The sequence below is a fragment of the Octodon degus genome, unplaced genomic scaffold (assembly GCF_000260255.1).
Source record: "Octodon degus isolate 3935 unplaced genomic scaffold, OctDeg1.0 scaffold00010, whole genome shotgun sequence".
In the NCBI taxonomy this organism is placed as follows: Eukaryota; Metazoa; Chordata; class Mammalia; order Rodentia; family Octodontidae; genus Octodon; species Octodon degus.
In genome coordinates this window covers 21,007,538-21,029,850 of record NW_004524586.1, presented here as the reverse complement: position 1 = coordinate 21,029,850, position 22,313 = coordinate 21,007,538, and the positions used below count along the sequence as shown (strand labels likewise).

General features: G+C 42.0%; 1 protein-coding gene across 1 annotated transcript in view; it reads left to right on the top strand.

Moving 5' to 3' along the window:
• Acadsb (acyl-CoA dehydrogenase short/branched chain) overlaps positions 1–22,313 on the top strand; it is a 50,104-nt gene that overhangs the window by 25,351 nt on the left and 2,440 nt on the right. The window contains exons 3-9 of the mRNA XM_004625742.2: positions 829–929; positions 3,628–3,834; positions 4,347–4,517; positions 5,232–5,357; positions 6,722–6,814; positions 11,959–12,048; positions 20,335–20,472. Of these exons, the coding sequence (XP_004625799.1) occupies positions 829–929; positions 3,628–3,834; positions 4,347–4,517; positions 5,232–5,357; positions 6,722–6,814; positions 11,959–12,048; positions 20,335–20,472 (926 nt within the window). The remainder of the gene's footprint in view (positions 1–828; positions 930–3,627; positions 3,835–4,346; positions 4,518–5,231; positions 5,358–6,721; positions 6,815–11,958; positions 12,049–20,334; positions 20,473–22,313) is intronic.

Here is a 22,313-nt window from a genome sequence, read left to right as displayed (position 1 = left end):
TTTTCTTCTTCTTCCTCCTCCTCCTCCTCCTCCTCCTCCTCCCCCTCCTCTTCCTCTTCCTCCTCTTCCTCTTCTTCCTCTTCCTCCTCTTCCTCCTCTTCCTCTTCCTCCTCTTCTTCCTCTTCTTCCTCTTCCTCTTCCTCTTCTTCTTGTCTTTTTGAGACAGGGTCTCACTACGTAGTTCTGGATGGCCTTGAGCTCACTTTGTACCTCAGGCTGGTCTTGAACTCACAGCCATCCTCCTGCCTCAGCCCCTGAGTGCTAGGATTACAGGCGTGCACCACCACACTCAGCTGGGTTTTCACTTTTCATTTTGTGCTTTCTGTATTTATATTTCTGTGCCATGTAAATATATTATTTATTTTTTAATATCAGGGATTATGAAAAGGAATGGGGATTTATATTTTCCTATGTTAAAAAATTATATTTGTTAATTTTTAAGAGAAAAAGCGAAAATTTCAAAACAAGATGATAAGAGGGTAACAATTGGTTAATACATTGCTCATTTTTATCTTCAAATTAGTTACAAAACACAAGACATTGGCATTTAATTGTCCAAACAATATTAGCACAAACCTGTCTCCCCAATGATCAAAGAGAAATTAGTAGTATAGCTGTCCCAACTAATATATATATATATTTTTTTTTTCTTTTCCCTTCCTTTTCTCCATCTCCCCATGATAACTTTTATTTTAGAAGAGTAAATGTATCTGTGTGTCTTACTAGTTAGAAGTAAACTTATCAGCAAACTATTAATGAACTATTATAATCGCTATTAAAATGACTTGTACTTGAACACAGATTTATTAGTAATTCCTTTTCCTGCAGTTAAAAAATTTGCACAGGAACAAATTGCTCCTTTGGTTTCAATCATGGATGAAAACTCAAAAATGGACAAATCAATAATACAAGGATTATTTCAACACGGGGTAAATATTTCATATTTCTTTCCATTTCAGAGTTTTTATAAAGATATTCCAGTGTTAAAATGTAAGGATATTTTCAAGTGTAGGGATTGTAATGAACATAATGAACTCTGCATATTCCAGCACAAATTATCTGTGTTCTCTTCACTGAGGTCCTGTAATATTTCTATTAGTATTTACATACTTGATTTTTTAATACTAGTTGAACAAACATTACATTGGAAATGTGCTTTTTCAGGAAAATGTTGGAAGTAGGAATATGATTTCTGTAGACCAGTGATTCTGTTTTTCTTTTTTTAATAGACCAGTGTTTCTTAGCTAAGGACAGTTTTTACTCACCAGGGTGCATGCTACTGGTGTCTTGTGGGACAGTGGCCAAGGCCAGGAGTTCTGCTGAACATGCTACCACGCACAGAACCACCGCCACACCAGAGATTGTCCAGCTCAATACAACATCATAGTGTAGCGCATTGGGATACGCAGAAGCAGCAGTGATATCTGAATTCCACATGCAACAGGACAACAGATTTCCAAGTTGTCACATGGTTCTTGGTGGACATGACATATAAAGTGAAGTACAGTAGAACTGCCCGGGCTCTGTGTAGACAGAGGTTATGAGCATGTGGTCTCCGTGGGGAACACTAAAAATGACTGCATTCATTCCCACATTCTCTTTCTGCATAGATAGAAAATTTACTTCCTTTTCATTTTCAATACTAAAGAAGTTCCAGAGCTAGTCACTGGCATTCAGAACCACTGAGTGTCCTAAATCTACCCTGTTTGAAATATAACCTTTGCAAATTAGTCAGAAAGATTTTTTTCTTGTTTTATTTGATTTATTTATTTATTTATTTAGCAGAACCAGGGATTGAACTCAGACCCTTGCGCTTGCCAGGGAAGTGCTTTTTCAACTGAGCCATCTCCCCGGCCCCTTTTTCTTGTTTTAAAATGGCCAAATTTTGGTAACTTCTCCAGCTCTCTGTTGGCAGTGAAATTCAAGAAAACAGACTCTTGTGTAGAGCCACATTGGGCCAAACAGAAGCCTGGTGTATAATGCTCAGTGGGCTCATTTCTTAGCCATGTTTCATAGCCTGTTTCATTCCCTGGCAGACCCTGCAGGCCCTTGGGAATCCTAGTCTCATAGCTTGGAAATCATTCATTTGAGGTGATAGTCATGTGGGTCAGGACTGCACGTAATTGTTACCCATCCTCATAATCTGTTCTTGTCAGCCTGGCCTCACCTACCTCCTAATCCCTACTGTCCCACTTCTTTGGTCACCTGCAACATACTTCCATATCAGTACAGAAAGTCATAACTGTTATAGCGAAATAGAATCCTGGATGATTGACCAAGATCCTATAATCAGCGAGCTATCAGGCACTCCAATCTTCAGGAACACACACACTGTCTCAGAGAGCAGCACTTATGGTTCCCTTACCTTTCAATCTTTACCCTTAGTGGTTCTTCCTTCGAAGCAGCAGAGTGAGTCTTCCTTCACCTTGAAATGTAACAGCCCCAACTGCAGCATAGTGTACTTCCAGGGAGTCGAGCAGTGCTGGTGAACCTTTTAGAGCTCTCAATGAAGCAAGCAGTCCCCTGCAGCACCCCTGCCGTAGGTTTACCTCCACTGGACTAGACAATATAGAAACGTTATGTCTCTTGCCAACTGTGAGTTTCAAGTCACATGTACACATACTCCCTTTTTGAAATGAGGGTACTTGAAATTGGAATAGTTCTGAGGAATGGTCATTCCCCCAGCTTTCACAGGACAGACAGAACAGTCAGACTTGCTCAAGGTTCTTGGAAAGCCTTGACCAACCTTGTCACTTGTAATAGGCACCTGTGCCTTGCCAGGTGTGACTCTAGCAACCACCACCAAATGATACCTGTTAACCATCCAAGACCTGCTGGAAGACCCCAAGTGGAAAGATCTTTAGTTATTATGTCTGCTGAAAAACAGCAAGGTGGAGGGGCCTGCCTAGAAGAGATTCTGCCAAATGAAACTGTAGACATTCTCCTGAGGGCTGGTTACTTTCTTGCTATTCCATTCAAATGAGTATAATGGGGACTTTGCTGAAAGACCAAAGAACGCTTGTGGTCTTTAGGAAGAAAGGCCTTAAGAGTATCTTTATATAAAATATTGTCTCTGGCTGGGGAGATAGGTCAGTGGAATAAGTGCTTGCCTGGCAAGTGCAAGGTCCTGACTGATCCCTGGTGCAAAAAAAAAAAAAAAAAAAAAAAAAAAAAAAAATTGTGTCATTTCATGAAGCTACTCTTTAAGACATTTTACTTCTTAATTTGGAGGCCAAAAAGGAGACCAACAGTAGTTCTAGTATCTTTTTTTTTTGAGACAGGGTCTCGCTCTTTCAGGCTGGCCTCAAGCTTGTGACAGTCTCCAGCCTCAGCCACCCAAGTGCTGGGTAACAGACCTGCACGCCCATGCCCAGATCTAGCGTGTAATTGATCCTTTTCAAATAGTTTCCACTGTGGATACCTCGTTACTTACACCAAAACAGCCATACTAAAGTAAAACAAAATCTGTGTACAGTTGTGCTCATGTGGCCAGCACATATATGAAAATATATGTACAGTATTTTAGTGAAGAGCATATCTGGCTGTGATTTACTTTAGAGCTTATTCTTGTAAGAACTTCCCAGTATAAAAACAGCTTCCCTAATCTGTTCCTTATTTTTCCTTTAGTTGATGGGTATTGAAGTTGATGCCGAGTATGGAGGAACCGGAGCTTCGTTTTTTTCCTCCATCCTAGTGATAGAGGAATTAGCCAAAGTCGACGCATCTGTGGCTCTCCTGTGTGACCTTCAGAACACAGTGATTAACAAGCTCATTGTGAAACATGGAACAGAAGAACAAAAGGCCACCTACTTACCTAAGCTGATTACAGAAGACGTGAGTTGCAAGGGATCTGGTCTTTTCCACAATTATGATATTTTCAGGGGGAAAAAAAAAATAGTTGCAATGTTGACGTTCATTATTCAAGACCACAGTGCGGCACCACCAATTACTCTACCAACTCTCCATAAGAAAAATATACTCTGCTTCCCACATGGCACTTGGAAATCTAGTGAATGATTATCAGACAATAAAATTATTTTCTTTTTTGTCCAAATTCTATTTTCTAGTCCCTTTGTTAATGGTTTCATTTGCATTGAGATTGCCTACTACTATAATTATTAGAATGAATTTCATAAAGTCCGATGTGAATTCGTAAGTCCTTAAGTTTACCTTAAACAAACCGTACAGTGGTTTGGAAATGGCACTGACAATAAACTACTTTGATAGACTTTTTAAAATAGTAACTAAAGGTTTGATTTGCAATTTCCCTTTTGTCATTAAGTATTTGTTATGCAGAGCATAAATACAATTACTAATTTTGATTATTTTGCTCCTTACGTGTGCAGCTAGGAAGCTTTTGCCTTTCAGAGGCTGGAGCAGGTAGCGACTCCTTTTCTTTGAAAACCAGAGCTGAAAAAAAGGGAAATTACTACGTCATCAATGGGTCAAAGATGTGGATTAGCAGCGCAGGGCATGCAGAGCTCTTCCTGGTTTTTGCAAATGTAGACCTTGCTGCTGTAAGTTTGAAAACAAATTTTACTCTTTCCCCATCATCTTTCCTCTTTTTCTTTCCTCCTTCCATTTCGCTTCTAGGATTTAATTAATGTCTTTATATTGCCAAATACTAGAAATGTGAGACTTGCACTGGCATCTTTTCACCTTCTTTTTTAATCCCCTTATTGTTAATATAATTATTAATTACACAGGGGAACATTTACGACTTACCTTTTGATATGTTCATAGGAAGCTAATCTTTAATTTTGTAGAATTTCAGTTTTTCTTTTTTGATAATGAATTTAGTACCTACATACCACATTTATTTTTAGTAATGTTTTATTCAGTTGGACAACAAATACAGCAAAATGATAAATTGGGTTTTTTTTTGTCTTTTTACTTATGTAATATTTAATTGAATTAAATTGCTAAAACTTTTAAGATATTTAACAAAATATTGAATTTAAACATAGGATTTTCGTGATCATATAATGCCTTGTTGTAACAACAATTTTAATATTCATTATAGTTTCTAAAACAGTGGAAAAAAAGTGAGGTTCTTTAATTTGTATCTAATGCCCCCCAGGCATCATTCTTTTGTAATGCATGTGTTGCAGTTCAGAGACCTTTAGTATTTATTGCTAATGTCCACTTTTAGTTTTCTTTTTACTTTGAAAGCTGTATAAACAAAGGATATTGTAATTCCCAGTGGTAATAGTATTGTAAATCTTTTTTAGGGTTATAAAGGAATCACCTGCTTCTTAGTAGATCGTGACACAGAAGGCTTTCATGTAGGGAAATCAGAAAACAAACTGGGGATCAGAGCTTCTTCCACCTGCCCATTAACATTTGAAAATGTCAAGGTGGGTATTTTAGAATAATCAATAAGGCTGGTGTGAAACAAACTTCATTTGGAACCAGACAGGTGTCAAAACTTTAGGTGGCAACAAGCATACACAGCAGGATATTTTGTGGAACCCCTAAACAGTGCTGTTCACTGAATTCGGGGACAGGTATACTTTCCATAACTGTCTAGGCTGGAGCAAAAACTTTCTGTCCAGCAACTCTCCTCAGGACCAAGCAGTGAGGATTTCTCTCAGGTGCTATTGTCGTGAGGCAGGGTCTCACCGTGTAGTTCAGGCTAGTCTCTGACTCACAGTGATTCTGCCTCAGCCCCCAAAGGCTGGGTCAAAGGCGTATGCCGCTGTGCCCAGCATATCTGTTACGTTTGTAAGTCGCATACTTGTGAACCATGTATACTTTATGAAGTATAGAATTTGTGACCAGAAGATAGCTTCAGAGAAGGAAGTCTGGTGTTAGTACACTAAAGGCCACAAGATGGGGATGTTGTTTAGAGTGAAGAGCAACCAGGCAGGGCCTTACAAGATGATCAGAAGGCTAAGGCCAAAGCAGCTGTTGGCGCTCCACATGTTCAGGACACGTTGTCATGACTTTTCCTTCTCATAGTGGAGCTTGGTCTTTGTGCACATGTGTATTTGTGATGTCTTTACAGATGACATTTGGGCTTTGTGACCTCCCCCTAACTGACCTCCTTCCTAGTGTCTTTTTTCTTCCCTTTTCTTTATCCTGCCTTGTTCCCTCTACTTACCATCCATGGTGTAAAGTTCAATATTATTTATCATCCCCAGTCTTATTTTTTTTTAATTATGAAGAAACATTTCAGGGCCAGGGAGATAGCTCAGTAGAATAAGCGCTTGCCTGGCAAGTGCAAGGTCCTGAGTTCAATCCCTAGTACTGCCAAAAAAAAAAAAAAAAAGAAAAGAAACATTTCAGTCTCTTTCCCCTCTCCTTTCTCCTCCTGTCTCATGCATATGCACATATTCCATGTACATCATTATACACACCCCAGTTGGCTTTATGAGGATGAATCACCTCAACAGAAGAAAGGGTGACTATTCCTGCTCTTGCAAGTAGTGCATGCTTTTTGCAGTTCTTAATATGTTATATTATTAGCATACAGATAATTGGGGGGAAATTGGTATTCATTTATATTATTGGTGAATTATATGAATTCTCTTTCTAGATTCAACCATTCATTGAGCAGATTGTGCTAGGCTCTGGAGGATGCAAAAGGGAACATGGCTTTGGGGACACAGCATAGAAGACATCTTTATGTTGACAGACAATCTCATTGGTATTTAATAAGTATCGTGAAATGAGTCGTGCCAATTTAATTTAAGAAATAAGTTCATATTTTTATTTTCAGGTTCCAGAAGCCAATATCTTGGGACAAGTTGGACATGGCTATAAATATGCCATAGGCATTCTTAATGAAGGTAGAATAGGAATTTCTGCACAGGTGAGTCAGATTTTACCCCTTCTATGTTATGAGCTAATGAAAATGCAAAAGAAAAAAATGCATAAGACCAAAAAGTATTTGGAAGCTGTGAACACAAGATGGCACCCTTTTCTTACTGAGGTGAAAGGATGCTTCCACTTGCTTCTTTCAGATTCTACTTGTCAATTATGTAAGTATCTGGAGAACCGAACAGTGGCTTAGGGATAACAGTTTTTCTGCTTTGAGAATGTTAAAGTATTATCCAACACCTGAACCAAAAATTCTCTGATGTATTGTAGATTGAATATGGATTTTTTTTTCTTTTTGCCTTTTTGAAACAGGGTCTCACTATGCAGTTCAGGCTGGCCTAGAGCTCACTTTGTAGCCCAAGCTGGCCTCAAACTCAAAATGATCCTCCTGCCTCAGCTTCCCAAGTGCTGGGATTACAATTGTGTGACACCATGCCCAGCTATTGTGTTTTGTCTTAAATATGGAAATTTTTTTCCTATTTATTTATTTAGTGGTACTGGGGATTGAACTCAGGACCTTGCACTTGCCAGGCTGGAAATATGGAAATTTTTTTTAAAAATCAACCTTTCAAAACATAAAATTCATTCTGGAAGAAATTTCTAAAATTAGGAACAATAATTATTGTACTGTGTAATGGTGTCTATAGATAATTGAAGATTCATTATTCTGCATGTGAGAATTGAACATTTTTTGTGACACAGAAGTAAAACAGTTCTGATTAAATAAATATGTAAAAATAAACTATTCAAGTTTTTCCCAAGTTTGCCCTTTGTAATACAGCTTGCATTTTTCTATTCAGTAATGTCTTAGATTTTCTAGATTAGTAAAATGGATACAGTTTGGTGTTTTGTTATCAACAATATCACTTGTGTAGAATATGTTTTTAATGTAAAGTATCTAAAATCCAAGAACTTACAGCTCAGGAGCCAGGGAGATGGCTCAGTGGAATAAGCACTTCCTTGGCAAGTGCAAGGACCTGAGTTCAATCCCTGGTTCCACAAAATAAAAAAGAATTTACAGCTTTTAAATTTTGATATACATTGACATCAAATTAGCTGGTAGAAGAGTTAAATATTGACTTATTGCTTCAGTTGTCTGTTTGTTTTTCCTGCTATTACTCTGTTAACAAACCATTGTATTTTGGAACTAACCCTTTAGTCTGCACATCAGCCGTGCTCAGCATGTGCTCTGCCTCTATGCTCCAACCTCAGTCCGCCACACTTACTCTCAAGACAGGACTTAAGCTGGATTTTCTGCAAAGTCGGAAGTTACTAAAGAGCATTGGCATCTATGTACTTTTTAAGATTTTTCTGTGATGTGACTGCATCACAGATGGTATTAAAAGCTACAGTAGGGGCTGGGGAGATGGCTTAGTGGAATAAGCGCTTCCCTGGCAAGTGCAAGGGCCTGAGTTCAATCCCCAGTTCTGCAAAAAACAAAACAAAACAAAACAAAACAAAACAAAAAAAACCCTACAGTATTGGCCCTCATTGTTTCCAGACATAAATAATATAGATGTTCTGGCAGTAAAATATGTGGCATGGGCTTTCGTCTAATTACTCCAGGTTATCTTATAATCTAATTAAAAGTTAAGGTCAGGTAGTTATTACGTCTCAGTGGATGCCTTTTAGAGGAGGAGGCACATTTAACAGTGAACTAAAGTCATCCATCCTCAGAACTCTGGAGGTAGAGAGATTTGGTTCTTCAGTATTTCTAATGGAAACACTGTGCTGAGCTGGAGACACCTATTTAGATTGACAGCTGACGGGATCAGTTTTCCTGTCAGTATAGACCATTATGTTGTGCCCTTTAAGTGTTACTTGTGAGTATACTGAAATCATCTTACTTTTTTTTTCTGGTACTAAGGACTGAACCCAGGACCTCTCAATGTTAGTGAAGTGCTTTGCCACTGAGCTATACCCCCTGCCCTTTTTTATTTCTTTTAAGACTAGAAAGAACTATTGAGATAAAGAAAGCTTCCATCTGAGTGGGAAGAAGGGTGGCCTGGAAGGCGGGTTGCTTCCCAACCTTGCTTCTCAAGGGTGTCTTATGGAGGAAAGCCACAAGGTGAGGCGGGCTTAAGGTGGGCCAGAACTACAGCCAGCGAGATTACAAGTCGAGTCGCTCAACTAACATTGATCTAATGGCAAATCATAGGATGGGTGTGAGGTGGCACAAAATTATGGTCACCCAATAAGTATACAGCAAGTAGAGTCGCTAGCGTAATTTTGATTACATGGGGATCAAATGGGGAAACAAGTCACATAGCAAGTGCACATGGGATGGACAAGGACTTTCTTGGGAGAGGTGGATTAAGGAGATTTGGTCCTCCACTCCCGGGTAACTGGTACCTACTAGAATATGCATCGTGGCTGTTCATCCCTAGGGGAAGTGTATGGGCCATTAGTTCTTTTCTTGACACCTGGCCTTCAGTGACTGTGCCTCCAGCCAATGTCTTCTGAACTGACCTCTTAAGGGTTCAGCCCTGTCTGACTGCCTACAATATTTGTACCTATCCTAGTGCCAGCCAAATAGCTCAGAGGATTAAAGCACCTGTAAGCAGACACCAGGCCCGAGGGTTAGATCCCCAGGCCTGCCATGCCAGCCTGCCCCCGGGGCACGATGAGATAGCAATTGAGACTGGGCTTGGTGGTACGCACCTGTAATCCCAGCTCTTGGGAGGCTGTAAACAGGAGGATCACTGTGAGTCCAATCTAGTAGTGAGACCCTGAACACCTGTAGACCCTTCCCAAAAAAAAAAAAAAAAAAAAAAAAAAAAATTGTACCTATCTTAACTATTTCTAATATTCCTGCCTCTCAAAAAGGACCCCTAACTGCCATGAGGGGAAAAGGTTGAAGACCGATCTGGCTATGTTCAGCTGAGGAGAGTCACACTTGTGTCAGCAGAGGGTCTATTTAAAGGCCCTCAACACTCTGCCCATTTTTTTTTTTTTTTTTTTTTTTTTGGTGGAACTGGGGATTGAACTCAGGCTCTTGTGCTCGCCAGAGGAAGCACTTATTCCACTGAGCCATCTCCCCGGCCCCAACTCTGCCCTTTTTTAAAAAAGTACTTTTAAGAGGGTCTCCCTAAATTTCTTGGGTTGGTCTCAAACTTGCAGTGTTCCTTTATCAGCCTCCTGAGTACCCTGGATTATCTGATGTGCCATCACACCCAGCACAACATCTCAGCTTACCACAGGAGTTCAGTGGGGTTTAATTTGGGGTTTGTGGGAACTTTTAACATAATTATGTACCCTCCAAGGAGTTCAAAGTAAAAAGTTAAGGAACATGTGAATGAGTAGTAGTGAAATATTAATATGCTAGTGGGCACTTCCCCAAAATACCTCATTGATTTATTTTTTTCCAAAACCTACATAGTTTGACATAATTAGATAGTGATTTAATGGCTACTAATGTTGAAATTCAGAAACCATTTCTAAGCTTGAATTGTTCAATAGATATGAAAATTGGTTAGTAACGAGATAGTTCAGCTAAAATTGCTACCATATCCTGACTTGTTCTTCAGGCATGTAAATTAATGTTTTATCATAAGCTCTCTATCAAATTGTTCTGAACTCCAGCTGTACATTAAAGCAGCCAATGAGTTTTTAAGATGCTGATGCTTAGACCAAACTCAATCCCCCCAACTCCTAATTGCAGGGTTTTTGGAGTCAGTTGTTATACACAGGTGTTATATACTACTCTCTTAGTTACTTTTCTCATTGCTGAGACAAAATACCTGACATCTAAAGCTACAAGAAGACAGAGCTGAGGAGGTAGCTCAGTGGACTAAACGCCTGCTTAGGCTAGTGCAGGGACCAGGGTTCGATCCCCAGTACTGCATGCTGCACTTGCCCCTCTTCCAGGCACGCTGAGCTGTGGCCACCGAGTCTGGGCATGGGTAGTGCGTGCCCATAATACCAGTGCTGGGGAGGCTGAAAGCAGGAGGATCACTAGGAGGATTTTTTTTTTTTTTTTTTTTCTGGCTCAGGATGCCTTAAGGGCAGGTCTGGTAAGGCGTGAGGATCTGGGGATCGAACCACAGAATCCTGAGCCTGACTGCTTTGCTTAAGCAGGCACTTAAACAACTGAGCTAATGGGCAGGCCCCTATAGAGGATCACTAGGAATCTGAGCTGCATAATGAGACCCTGTACCAAATACCTTAAAAAAAAAAAAAATAGAAGAAAGGTTTTTGTAGCTTGCAGTTTGCAGAGGTTTTAGTTCACGGGGTTGGTGGGCTCCAAGGCAGGTTGACATGGAAGAGGAGAAACAACTGATGGCAGGCACAAGTCAGCAAGCAGAAATCCAGCAAAGGAACAAATGACAACAGCAGCTCCCTTTCTGTCCCTATATGCTACCCGGGCTACCCACACATAGGGCAGGCAGCACTTCCACCCAGCATGGGGCACTTTATCCTAGCATTGCACAATCAGTCAGTCTCAGCATCATATCCTTAATCCCAGCGTCACATACTCTAGAAGCAGCCAGTTCCAAAACCCCCACCTCTGAACACATGAGGCTTAGGGTTCATCTAGATGCAAGCCATAATATTTGGGCAATGGTATTTTTTTTTTTTAATTTCCCACATGAATCTTATTTGCACCTAGGGTTGAGAAGCCCTGCAATCTTATATTCTAGTGCCCTTTCCATTGGAACTTTTGTGTGTCATGAACCAAATGGACAAGAAGGTAAAAAGTAAAGAAGGGACTCTCCACATTTGACTCCTAGGACTGGAGGGAGCCCTCTGCAGTCTTTGAGACCACTTCTGAGCAAAGTTTTGTGGCTTATTTTATGATTAGAGAGTCAGAGCATTAAAGAAAAGATTCATAAACAGAGGGCTGGTTGTGTGAATACAGCCATGCTAAGTGGTTTACTGCTGTGCTAGGATTAAACACATTCACGCTCATATGAACTCACTCCAGATTTTCCCCCAACTACTACGGATTATTTTCTATAAATGCAATGGATAAAGATGTGAAATTAACACACACCTCTCCATCTCAGTAGCTTCAGTTCTTCCTCTACCTCAATGATTGAATGATTCAATCTTTCTATAAAAGGAATATGCAATTTAAATAAGTAAAAATATAAACTTTTAACAAAATGATAGATTCTGATGTATTTTTTTTAACAGATGCTGGGACTGGCCCAAGGATGTTTTGACTACACCATTCCATATCTTAAAGAAAGAAAACAATTTGGGCAGAGGATATTTGATTTTCAGGTAGGCGACTAGGCTCTTTCCACTGCATTTGACTTTCCCTTCTTTCACTTAATAGAGTTGTGCTGAGAAGCCACAGACAGAATCCTTTGGGGGATTTTAGTGGGAAATAATCTTAGGGGGTATAATTGTGAATGCTTTCATCTTTTTCAAAGGAGAGCGACAGCCCTAAGGTCCCAGTGTGCATGATTCAGGATATCTTGGTGAACACTATAGAGCCTTGTTCTCACTGCTTCATGAGTCTAGGCCATGAGATCTAAAGTCAGACCTTTTTTGTTGTTCAAAGCCTAGTTGTATTAGTTATTTTTCTCTCATTGCTGGGACAAATACCCGACACTCAAGTTTAGGGAAGGAAAGGTTTATTTAGCTCACAGTTACTGGAGGTTTCAAGACACTGGAGGACAGGCTGGGGCGCTTCTGTGTCCAGGATGACCCTCTCCACGTCTCTTAGAAAGCACAGGCCAGCCAGTTTAATGGTTTGTGCCTCTCTGGCCCCACTCCTCAGACCCTGCCCTGGTCCTGTGGCCCCGCCTCTCAAGCCACCCATTGCTGCTCCAGCCCCATCTGCCCCATAACTTACATGAGGCTTTGCGGGGACAACTAGACACAAACCATAACATTCCGCTCCAGACCCCCAAAGTCTCATGCACATCCCTTTGTTCAAAAGGCATTTTAGTCCATGTCTAAGAGTTGTCAAAGTCCCAACAGTTTCAGCAATGCTGAAAAGTCCAAGTCCCAAGTCTCCTTCAAGATCCAAGGCAAACTCTCAACTGTGAGCCCTTGTACAAATAAAAAGTTAAATATATCCAATATTCAAAGGCATAAGGTAAACACTGCCATTCCAAAAGGTATACACAGAAGGATACAAACCATTGGGGCCAAAACAAGTCCAAAATCCAGCACGGCAAACATTAAGTCCTATAGTTCCATGTAGAACATCTGAAGCAATCTGTGGCAAATTGTGAGCTCCATGTGGCTCTGCGCCTGTGGCACTTCAGGTGGTGGTAGCTCCTGTGGCTTCTCTTATAGGCCGGCTTTGCTCCCTCTTTGTAGTTTTCCTTAGATGATCCACATTCCTGGCTTTTCCAGATTTCTGGGGTTTCCACTGAATAGGCCTCTCACTCACAGCTTTACACACTACTCTCTCAGGGGCACCCTCTGAAGTCTGGGTGGAAGCCTTCTTAACCTCAGAACTCCTGCACTCTGCATGTGCCTAAAACCAGTGCCACCTGGATGATGCCAAGGTCTGCTGCCAGCTGGAGCAGCAGCCAGGCTGTCCTCTCTCTTGGCTGTAGGGGTTGAGTGGCCGGATCGCTGAGCACTCTGACCCTGATCCCGAGAAATAAATTCTCTATGCCGGCACCATACTGGAATATGGTGTGGCCGCTGCCTCCATTCTGAAACCTGGTGTGCCTGCCACCTCCATTCTAGAACGTGGGGCTCTGCGGATTTCTCCTCAAAGCAAAGTCCCTTACCCTTGTGATCCTGAGGCTGCAAAGGGCGAGAACCTGCCACCTCCTGTGATGCTCTCAGGCCGTCCTTTCCATTCTCTTTTTCCTTCTTGGCAATGGAGATCCTCGCGGCTCTATCTTTTCATTCCACAGCTTTACTGGAGCTTCTGTCCTTCCTTCCTTTCATTCGTTCTTTTTTTTTTTTTTTTTTTTTTTTTAGGGAAGGGTCTACAGGGTGTTTGGGGTCTCACTACTTGATCAGATTCATAGTGACCCCACCTGTTTTACAGCCTCCCAAGAGCTGGGATTACAGGTGCGCGCCATCACGCCCAGTCTCAGTCACTGTTTCAGCATGCCCTGGGGGCAGGGCTGGCACCACAGGCCCAGGGATCGAACTCCTGGCCCCTGGTCTGCTTGCAGGCACTTTAATCCACTGAGCTATTTGGCTGGCCTGGAGCTTCCTTTCTGACCAGATTCACAACATTTTATATCATCCTGCTGGGCTCTTTGCACTTGGTGCTCAACATAAATCTGACTGAAAGCCCCCAACAACAGCCATGCCACTGCTCCAATATTTGACTGCTTTGAGATTTCCTTAGAAAGATTAATCAGTCCTCTGTGTTTAATCTCATTCTCAGGCAAAGTCTCTGGACATGGGAAAAATTCAGACAAATGTCCTGCCAAGTCAAAACACGAATGATCGGGAGTCCAACAACCAATGTAGTCCTTCTTCCCTGCAGAAACCTCCCCAGCCTGGTCTTTGCAGGCAGGTTTTCTATCAGTCTTCTGGTCTGAGCTCTGACCAGAATCTTCCTTACAGAAGAGCTGAAGCTCTTCCAGTGTAGGTGACATCTCTAAACCTTTTCTATTTCTTCCCATAAGCCAGTCCCAAAAGCTTGTAATCTACATCGTCAAGAATAGCCATAGCAATGACCCCACTTCTCTGGTACCAAATTCTGTATTAGTTACTTTTTTCTCATTTCTGGGACAAATACCTGACGCTCAAGTTTAGGGAAGGAAAGGTGTATTTAGCTCACAGTTAGTGGAGGTTTCAAGACACTGGGGGAGAGGCTGGGGCACTGCTGTGTCCAGGATGACCCTCTCCAGGTCTCTCAGAAAGCACAAGCTAGCCAGTTTAACAGTTCTTGCCTCTTTGGCCCCACTCCTTGGCCCCACCCTGGTGCTCTGGCCCCACCCCTTAAGCCACCCATTGCTCCTCCAGCCCCATCTGCCCCATAACTTATGGTGAGGCTTTGGGGGGACAACTAGACACAAACCATAACACCAGTTCTTCAAGTTGAGTATCACTTTCTCTGAAATGCTAGGGACCACAGTGTTTCTTATTTCAGAGAGTTTTGGATTTGGGGACATTTGCATGAATTGTAATAAGATGTCCTGGTAATGGGATTGAAGTTTAAACAAAAGTATCATTTATATTTATATACACCATATCTAGTGATCCTAAAGGTAATTTCATACAATATTTTTAGTAATTTTCTACATGAAACAAAGTTTCATTATGTGGAATTTTCCATTCATGGCATCATACTGATACTCAGAAAGCTTTAGACTTTGAAGCATTCTGGAAAGGAATGCTCAGCGTGCCTACCTTTAGGCCTTAAGCACCTCTCTAAGCTTTAACTGCCTTGCCTATGATATTACAGTATAGGCAGTATAGTGTTTTCCGTTTTTAAGGAACGCGTAAAGTGTTAGTACATGGCATCAGTATCACAAGTGCTCAGTAGTGGCAACACTTGTTGCGCGTCTCCTGTTCAGAGCAGACCATATGGCCATCTTCAGAGGACACTTTGGCACTTGCACACTTTGCTGTAGCAGGTGCAGCTGAGATGCCCTCAGCAAAGCATTTTGGGAAATACCAGTCTTGTCCATTGACCACTGAGTGGCTTTTTGGAGCTCCCTAGACAATCAGGGATTCCTTGATGGCAAGGAAATTCTTGTCCACTTGAGATTTTTGCCAGGGTAGGGGCAGCCTGGAGTGGCAACTTACCAAGACTTTAGGCAACTTGAAGTAGAATAATTACATTGTATGGTCGCAAAACCTCCTCTTAAATATCACCAATTTCAAAGTATAGTTTCTTAACACACTAGCAGCTGTTGTGCACGACCTCGCCAGCAAGGAAGACGCAACACACAGCTCTTCCTTTAGCGGTTTATTCAGGCCCCTTACAGCAAGCTTCTTCTTTCCCAATCCCCCAGCCCTTGGCTAATATATACTCCCGAGCCCAATCCCAGTGCGCCACGTGGGGATCGCCCATGGGTCCAGCATATGCGGAAGCAAATCATGACAGCAGCCCTAGCCATATAAGGAGTTGTGCACAGAGAGCGCTCACCCACGGGGGGTGGAAGGCAGAAACCAGCGCCATCTTGTAGGTGCGGTCCTTCGCAGCTCTCCACAGTTCCCCCTTTTTGTTTTGCAACAAGCAAGGGCAGTGGTCTGATCTCTGCTGTGCAAAGGCTCTGTAGCATTGTGGTCCAGGCGTTCTCCACCCAGAGACAATGCGACTTGCCCGATACCCGTTTTCCGTAGAGGTGGGGAGTTTAGGGCATCAAACTCACATGCAATCAGACGTACCCTTCTTGGCCTTCCAGCTCCACTGGGTGCCAAGTGCAGTGCTTTGCCTCACAGCCTGTGCTACTTGGCTGGCTACTTGGCCAGGGTGGCCAGCCAAGCACCGGGGGACTGTCCAACCTCGACGGCCGCAAAGGCTTGGGCTATCATGACTGCATCCCACCGCCGCTGAGACCTCATGCGACAGATACACCACAAACATGCCAGGGAGAGCAGCACTATCATGACAGTCAGGGCCCCCACTCCCGCCCATTCCTTCAAGTGGTCCATGGCTTTTGTGAGTAAGGATGCTAGTCCTTCTGCGAATCTGGTATCCATGCGGGTCGAATTCACTGCAGTGATCGCCACCCTCAATTGCTCCAGAAGGGCGTCAATGGTGCTATTCCATTGTCCTATAAGGTGGGCCGAGAGCTGGCGAGACAGATTAGCTGCACGAGTGAAATTCTTAAACTGCACACTAGTGATACATAGCCCAGGGTACTTCCATTCACAGCCAAGCTGTGCCACCTGCCAAAGGACATCTACTTGTTCTTGAATTAAATCAATCCTTTGGTTGACTATCAGGAGTCCCCCCTTCAATTGTGCATTAAGCTGCAGTTGAGTGTCCAGGGCTCGCGCCTTCCACGTTCCCAAAGACCTTCCCTGCGGACTCTATCATGTGGGTCGCAAAGTCTGAGAACGTCTCAGTAGGGCCCTGTATGATCTTAGTGAGGTTGCCTCCCACTTCCCCTCTATTTGGCAAGGATTTCCAGGCCCTGATGGCAATCCCATTGATTTGCGCATAGACCTGAGCTGGATAAACCGTCTGCTGATTAGCAAAACGACCTTGACCTAACAGCATATCTCTATCCCATGCAGGGTTACCTGCAGCTTGATTGGCAGCTGCTTCCTCACCTGCAAACTCAATTAGAAAGGTTCTCCAATCAAGATATTGCCCAGGGCTCAAGCACGCTCGGGCTACACCACTCCAATCCCAGGGGTCATGCAGTAGCGGCTAAAGGCTTCCACCTGGGAGACAGTGACTGCGGCTGAAACGCCGTAGGTTCTAACAGATTCAGCCAAGGATTTTATCGTCTTGAAGTCCAGGGGATCATGGTATCTATTACCTTGGGCGTCCTGAAAAACAGGATATGCCAAGGAAAGTCCAATCGGACCATCCTCTCTAAGGTTTTCTTCTTTAGTTTAAGCTTTTCAGAATGAAGTAGCTCTTGTAGAGCCAAAAAATTGGGTGCGAAGTAGACGCGCCCATGATTCAACTTATACTTTCACTTCGGAGTTCGCTCGTAGGCAAACTGGATTCGCTCGTAGGCGAACCTTGGTGCTCCTACTTTATCTACAGATAGGAGCCCTAAACCCCGCTTTTGTCGCGGATCCCCAACTTACCCGGGGACTTACCGGTGCACCCCCTGACCACTGAAGGTTCTGAGCTGATGGCTTGAGATGGAGTCCCCGTACGGGCCACCACTTGTTGCGCACAACCTCGCCAGCAAGGAAGACGCAACACACAGCTCTTCCTTCAGCGGTTTATTCAGGCCCCTTACAGCAAGCTTCTTCTTTCCCAATCCCCCAGCCCTTGGCTAATATATACTCCCGAGCCCAATCCCAGTGTACCACGTGGGGATTGCCCATGGGTCCAGCATATGTGGAAGCGAATCATGACTGCAGCCCTGGCCATATAAGGAGTTGTTGTGCACAGAGAGCGCTCACCCACGGGGGGTGGAAGGCGGAAACCAGCGCCATCTTGTAGGCGCGGTCCTTAGCAGCTCTCCACAAGCAGCCTTGTGATATTATATTGTCATCAAGTTTATAAAGACTAGGCATTAGATGAAAATACCCAATTATTCTTGGGTAGAGATAGGAGGCTGTGGCTATGCACAGTAAGTCTAAGATCTGGAAGGACCATGCCTGGCAGTATTGGCCACTGACTGGCAGAGGTCACGTTGTCGTTCCATCCTATATACAGGATGTAAGGTGCATGGATGATTGGGTTTCCAAGACCATAGAGCTCTTATAGTATGTGCAAGAATGACAGGGTTTCATGTTGGCTTCTGGTCAGGATTTTATTTCATTATACTTACATACGATCTCAGAGTCGCCTTCCACATAGATTGAAGTGAGAGATACATATATATGGGTTAGATTTACTAATAGGTATAATCACAACATTTCTAGAGATGCCTAGTCTGGATAGATTTAACTAAATTAATTTATTTTGGCTTTGTGAGACAGGATTTTGCTATATAGTTTAGGTTGGCCTTGAACATACTATTTAGGCCAAGTTGTCCTCGAAGTCATAGCCATCCTCCTTCCTGCCTCAGGCTGCAAGAGTTGGGATTATAGGCGTGTGTCACCATGCTTAGCAACTCTGGATGAGTTTTTCTGAAGATAAAAATTTGATGTTAAAAAACAACATCGTTAACTATATAAAGCTTTGACTGAAGTTTGTACTGAGTTTCTCTGCCTATTTCATCTCATCATCTGGTTTATTTTTGGCCTTACATGTGTTCTTACCTTCAGAATAGTGACCAAGTCTGTTCATTCTTCTTTCCTGCAGTTTGTTCGGCATATATTTGTTGAGTATGTTCTCCTCAGCAGGCCTAGGTTTACCATGTAATTAAGGAACCAATACTCAGCAGTACTTGAGGTTGTACAAAGCAGGAGGCACGCCGCAGCTGCTCTTCTGCATCTCATGGTCCTTCCTGTGATTGTCGGATTAGATGGTGTGGGTGGTGACTGGGGGTTCAATTGAAATATATTTTGCATGAATACTCAAATCCCTGAATTCCATACAAAAAGCCATCTGAAATGCCTAGAATGGTGATATTAGTATAAAAATAAGCAGAGTGACAGAACAAAACAGCCCACAAAGACACAAGACACAAAGACTAATTATGGAGACCAATCGTAATGGTGGACTTAACTATCAAATTTCTTTTTCTCAAAAGACGCCATAAAGTAAAATGTGAATTATGAGGAAGGAGATGGGTACCCTATGCATAGCACTGTGGGCATTCAGTTTATTTTTATGTTTCATACCCTACATATATGTAACAGTCTTCTTTTACAAGTGTTAAATGTCACAGAAGTGAACAGGGCATTAGGATATTTGCAAACCGAGAGGATAACCTATTTTTCTTCATCTTATTCCTTTTTTGTTTAAGAAAGGTCCTTCTAGGATTCTTAAATATTTGCCTTAAGGTTCTCTGTGTTAATCAACATTCATTACATAGTTATGTGTGTTTAATTGTCTGTTTTCCCTGCTGGATTGTACGGATCATGAAGACAAGGAAATTGACTGTAATACTCGGTATCATGCCTCCGTTGCTCAGTGCCTTGCATCGAGTAGGTGCTGAATAAACAACTGGGTGAATGGATGGGTCAGACACGAAATGTGACGGCCTGCAGTAATCATCTGTACCTGTACTTCCAGTTTCTGCTGATAACTGTAATTTATATTTTGACTCACTAAGTCACTTATTTTTCTTATTATAATTTAACAGCATCCATCACTTTCTAAACTTTTTGGCTAGTAGCAGGTTTTTTCTTTTCTTTTTTTTTTTTCTTTTTTTTTTTTTGTTGTTGTTTGTTTTTGTTTGTTTTTGCAGAACTGGGGATTGAACTCAGGCCCTTGAGCTTGCCAGGCAAGTGCTTATTCTACTGAGCCATCTCCCCGGCCCTAGCAGGTTTTTTTAAAGGCTGGCTTTAAAATTATTCTTCTGTTTTCTATAATCCTAAAGGAACTGGTACCTATGATTAGCTATTGCTGTAGACTCTCTCTAATAAAGTTACCTGAAGGAAAAAAGTTGATATTTCAAATGTTCCCTCATTCTTTTAATCTATGTACAATGCCTTGATCTCATAGGGAAAAAAAATCAAAATTTTCTCAATTCAAGCAAGCATAGTCAGTTTTAAGGTGCTAGGCTTTGGTTCATGTTTAATTTTGATCATAAAGAGAGTTAAAGATAAATATTAAGTAAAACAGCCAAGTTTTTAAACCTGACTTTGTGATAATATTTTATTTAAGCATTAACAATTATGAAGAATTATATGAACTTTGAAATTTTTCTAGGAAAAGGGAGCTTCATGATACTTCTGATGTTTTAAAAATTTTAAAATAAATGAATGTGAATTTCTTTTGTGTTATTTCAAGTCTATTAGTGTTGTATGTCTTGGCAGGACTTAAAGATAAGCTGTGTCTTAGAAATCATAATTCTGCAACCTGAATAATATTCTGCCTGAATATTGCAGGGACTCCAACACCAAGTGGCATATGTGGCCACCCAGCTAGAAGCTGCGAGATTGCTAACGTACAACGCTGCCAGGCTTGTAGAAGCGGGGAGGCCGTTCATAAAAGAAGCAGCTATGGCCAAGTATTATGCATCAGAGGTAAGGAAAAAAAAGGAAGTGAGTTTTCATTTATTTTCAAATCTGTTCTTAGCGATTTCTTCATTGAAGTGCTGATTTAACCTAGAGTTGTTTCTCAATAAATATAACAAAGACTTTTTAATTTTTATGCTAGAAAAATAAAAAAGTAAAGCTGCCAGAGGAAAACGTTTTAATTTTGTGGGGTCTTGGGGATCTCATGAGTAGCACAGTGTGTCAGTGGCTGGAAGCTGTGGAGAAGACCTCTGAAGATGGCATCAGACTCCGGCATTTCACATGGGGGCAGAAAAACTGCCATAGAAAATGATGGGCTGGTAGTAGAATCAAGTAAGATTAAAGATACCAAGAAAAGATCATCTATATTTTTTATGCTTCCCACTTGTACATATGCATACTATGAACATGTGAGACTTTTGTAGAGCATTTAGCCACATTATTGGCAGCTGCTTTCTGGCCGTGGCAGTAAGTCTGACTCATTTCAGGCTTTAAATACTCATTTAACTTCTCCAACTCTAAACTTGATCTCTGCCTCAAGTGCCCTTGTGAGTTCCTGCTAAATTATCCAACACTTTTTTGCGCTGTCCACCTAGGGCACTCGTCAGAAACCTGAGTCATTTTGATCTCTTTCCTATCTCCCCCATACCAAACCCATAGTTAGTTCCTATGTATTCTACCTACAAAAGATTTCTTGAATTGATATATTTTTCTCTCTTCCATCCCATCCACTCAAGATGTGTCATTTCTTAAGCAAACTATTGTTGACCTAACCACTCCTTTGCTCACTGAAACCCAGTCTGACTCTTTTCAAAATGTGCCTGAGGTCCTATCACTACAGCTTTTAGTGGCTTCTTTTTTGGGGGGTTGGTGGGGAGAGACCGGGAATTGAACTCAGACCTTTGCGCTTGCAATGCAAGTGCTTATTCTACTGAGCTATCTCCTTTAGTGGCTTCTTACAATAAATATTCTTTATTAATCTCCTGTCAGTGCCATTACAAATCACCAAGAATCTAGTAGCCTAAAACCATGCCATTTCAATACTCCCCACTTCTAGAGGGCAGAAGTCTGAAATGAACCTAAACGTAGCCTAAAAGCATCAGAAGGACTGTCTTTCTGAGGGCTCTGAAGAAAAAGCCCACAAGCTTCTGTAGGCTGCTCATACTCCTTGACATGCAGCCTCCTCCTCCATCTTCACACCCAGTCATTAGCAGGCTCAGATATCTCTGTGGCTCTACCTTCTGTTGCTGTGTTCATTGCCTTTATTGACCTAACTCTTAGCTCCCTCTGTCTCTTACTAGCATCCTTGTGTTTACATTGGGCCATCAGATTTTCCAGGATGAAATTTAAATCTCACCACAGCTACAAAGTCTCTTTGGCTATGTGAGGTACTGTTCATTTTCTGTGGACGTCTTGGCTAGGCTGTGGGAGGCCCTCAGGGGCCTTTATCAATGGTCAGAATCCTGGCCATTCACTAAAGCTAATCTGTCCCTCTTCTCTTTTTAAAACTCACCGTTATCCCAGACCACTGGCTGCCTCGGTCCCCAACACTGATGGTCCTCTTTATCCCTTAGAGCCTCAGCATGTGCCAGTCCTCAGCTTGAAATGGCTCTAACTCATTCTGTAGGTCTTAACCAAGTTTTTCTCAAATGTCTCACTGTTTAGATCACATTAGGGGAGATGTCTTAGTGGAATAAATGCTTCCCTGCCAAGCTCAAGAGCCTGAGTTCAATCCTCAGTTCTACAAAAAACAAACAAACAAACAAAAAAACCCACCGATCTTTCTGCCGGGGAGATAGCTCAGTAGAATAAGTACCTGCTTGGCAAATGTAGGGTCCTGAGTTCAATCC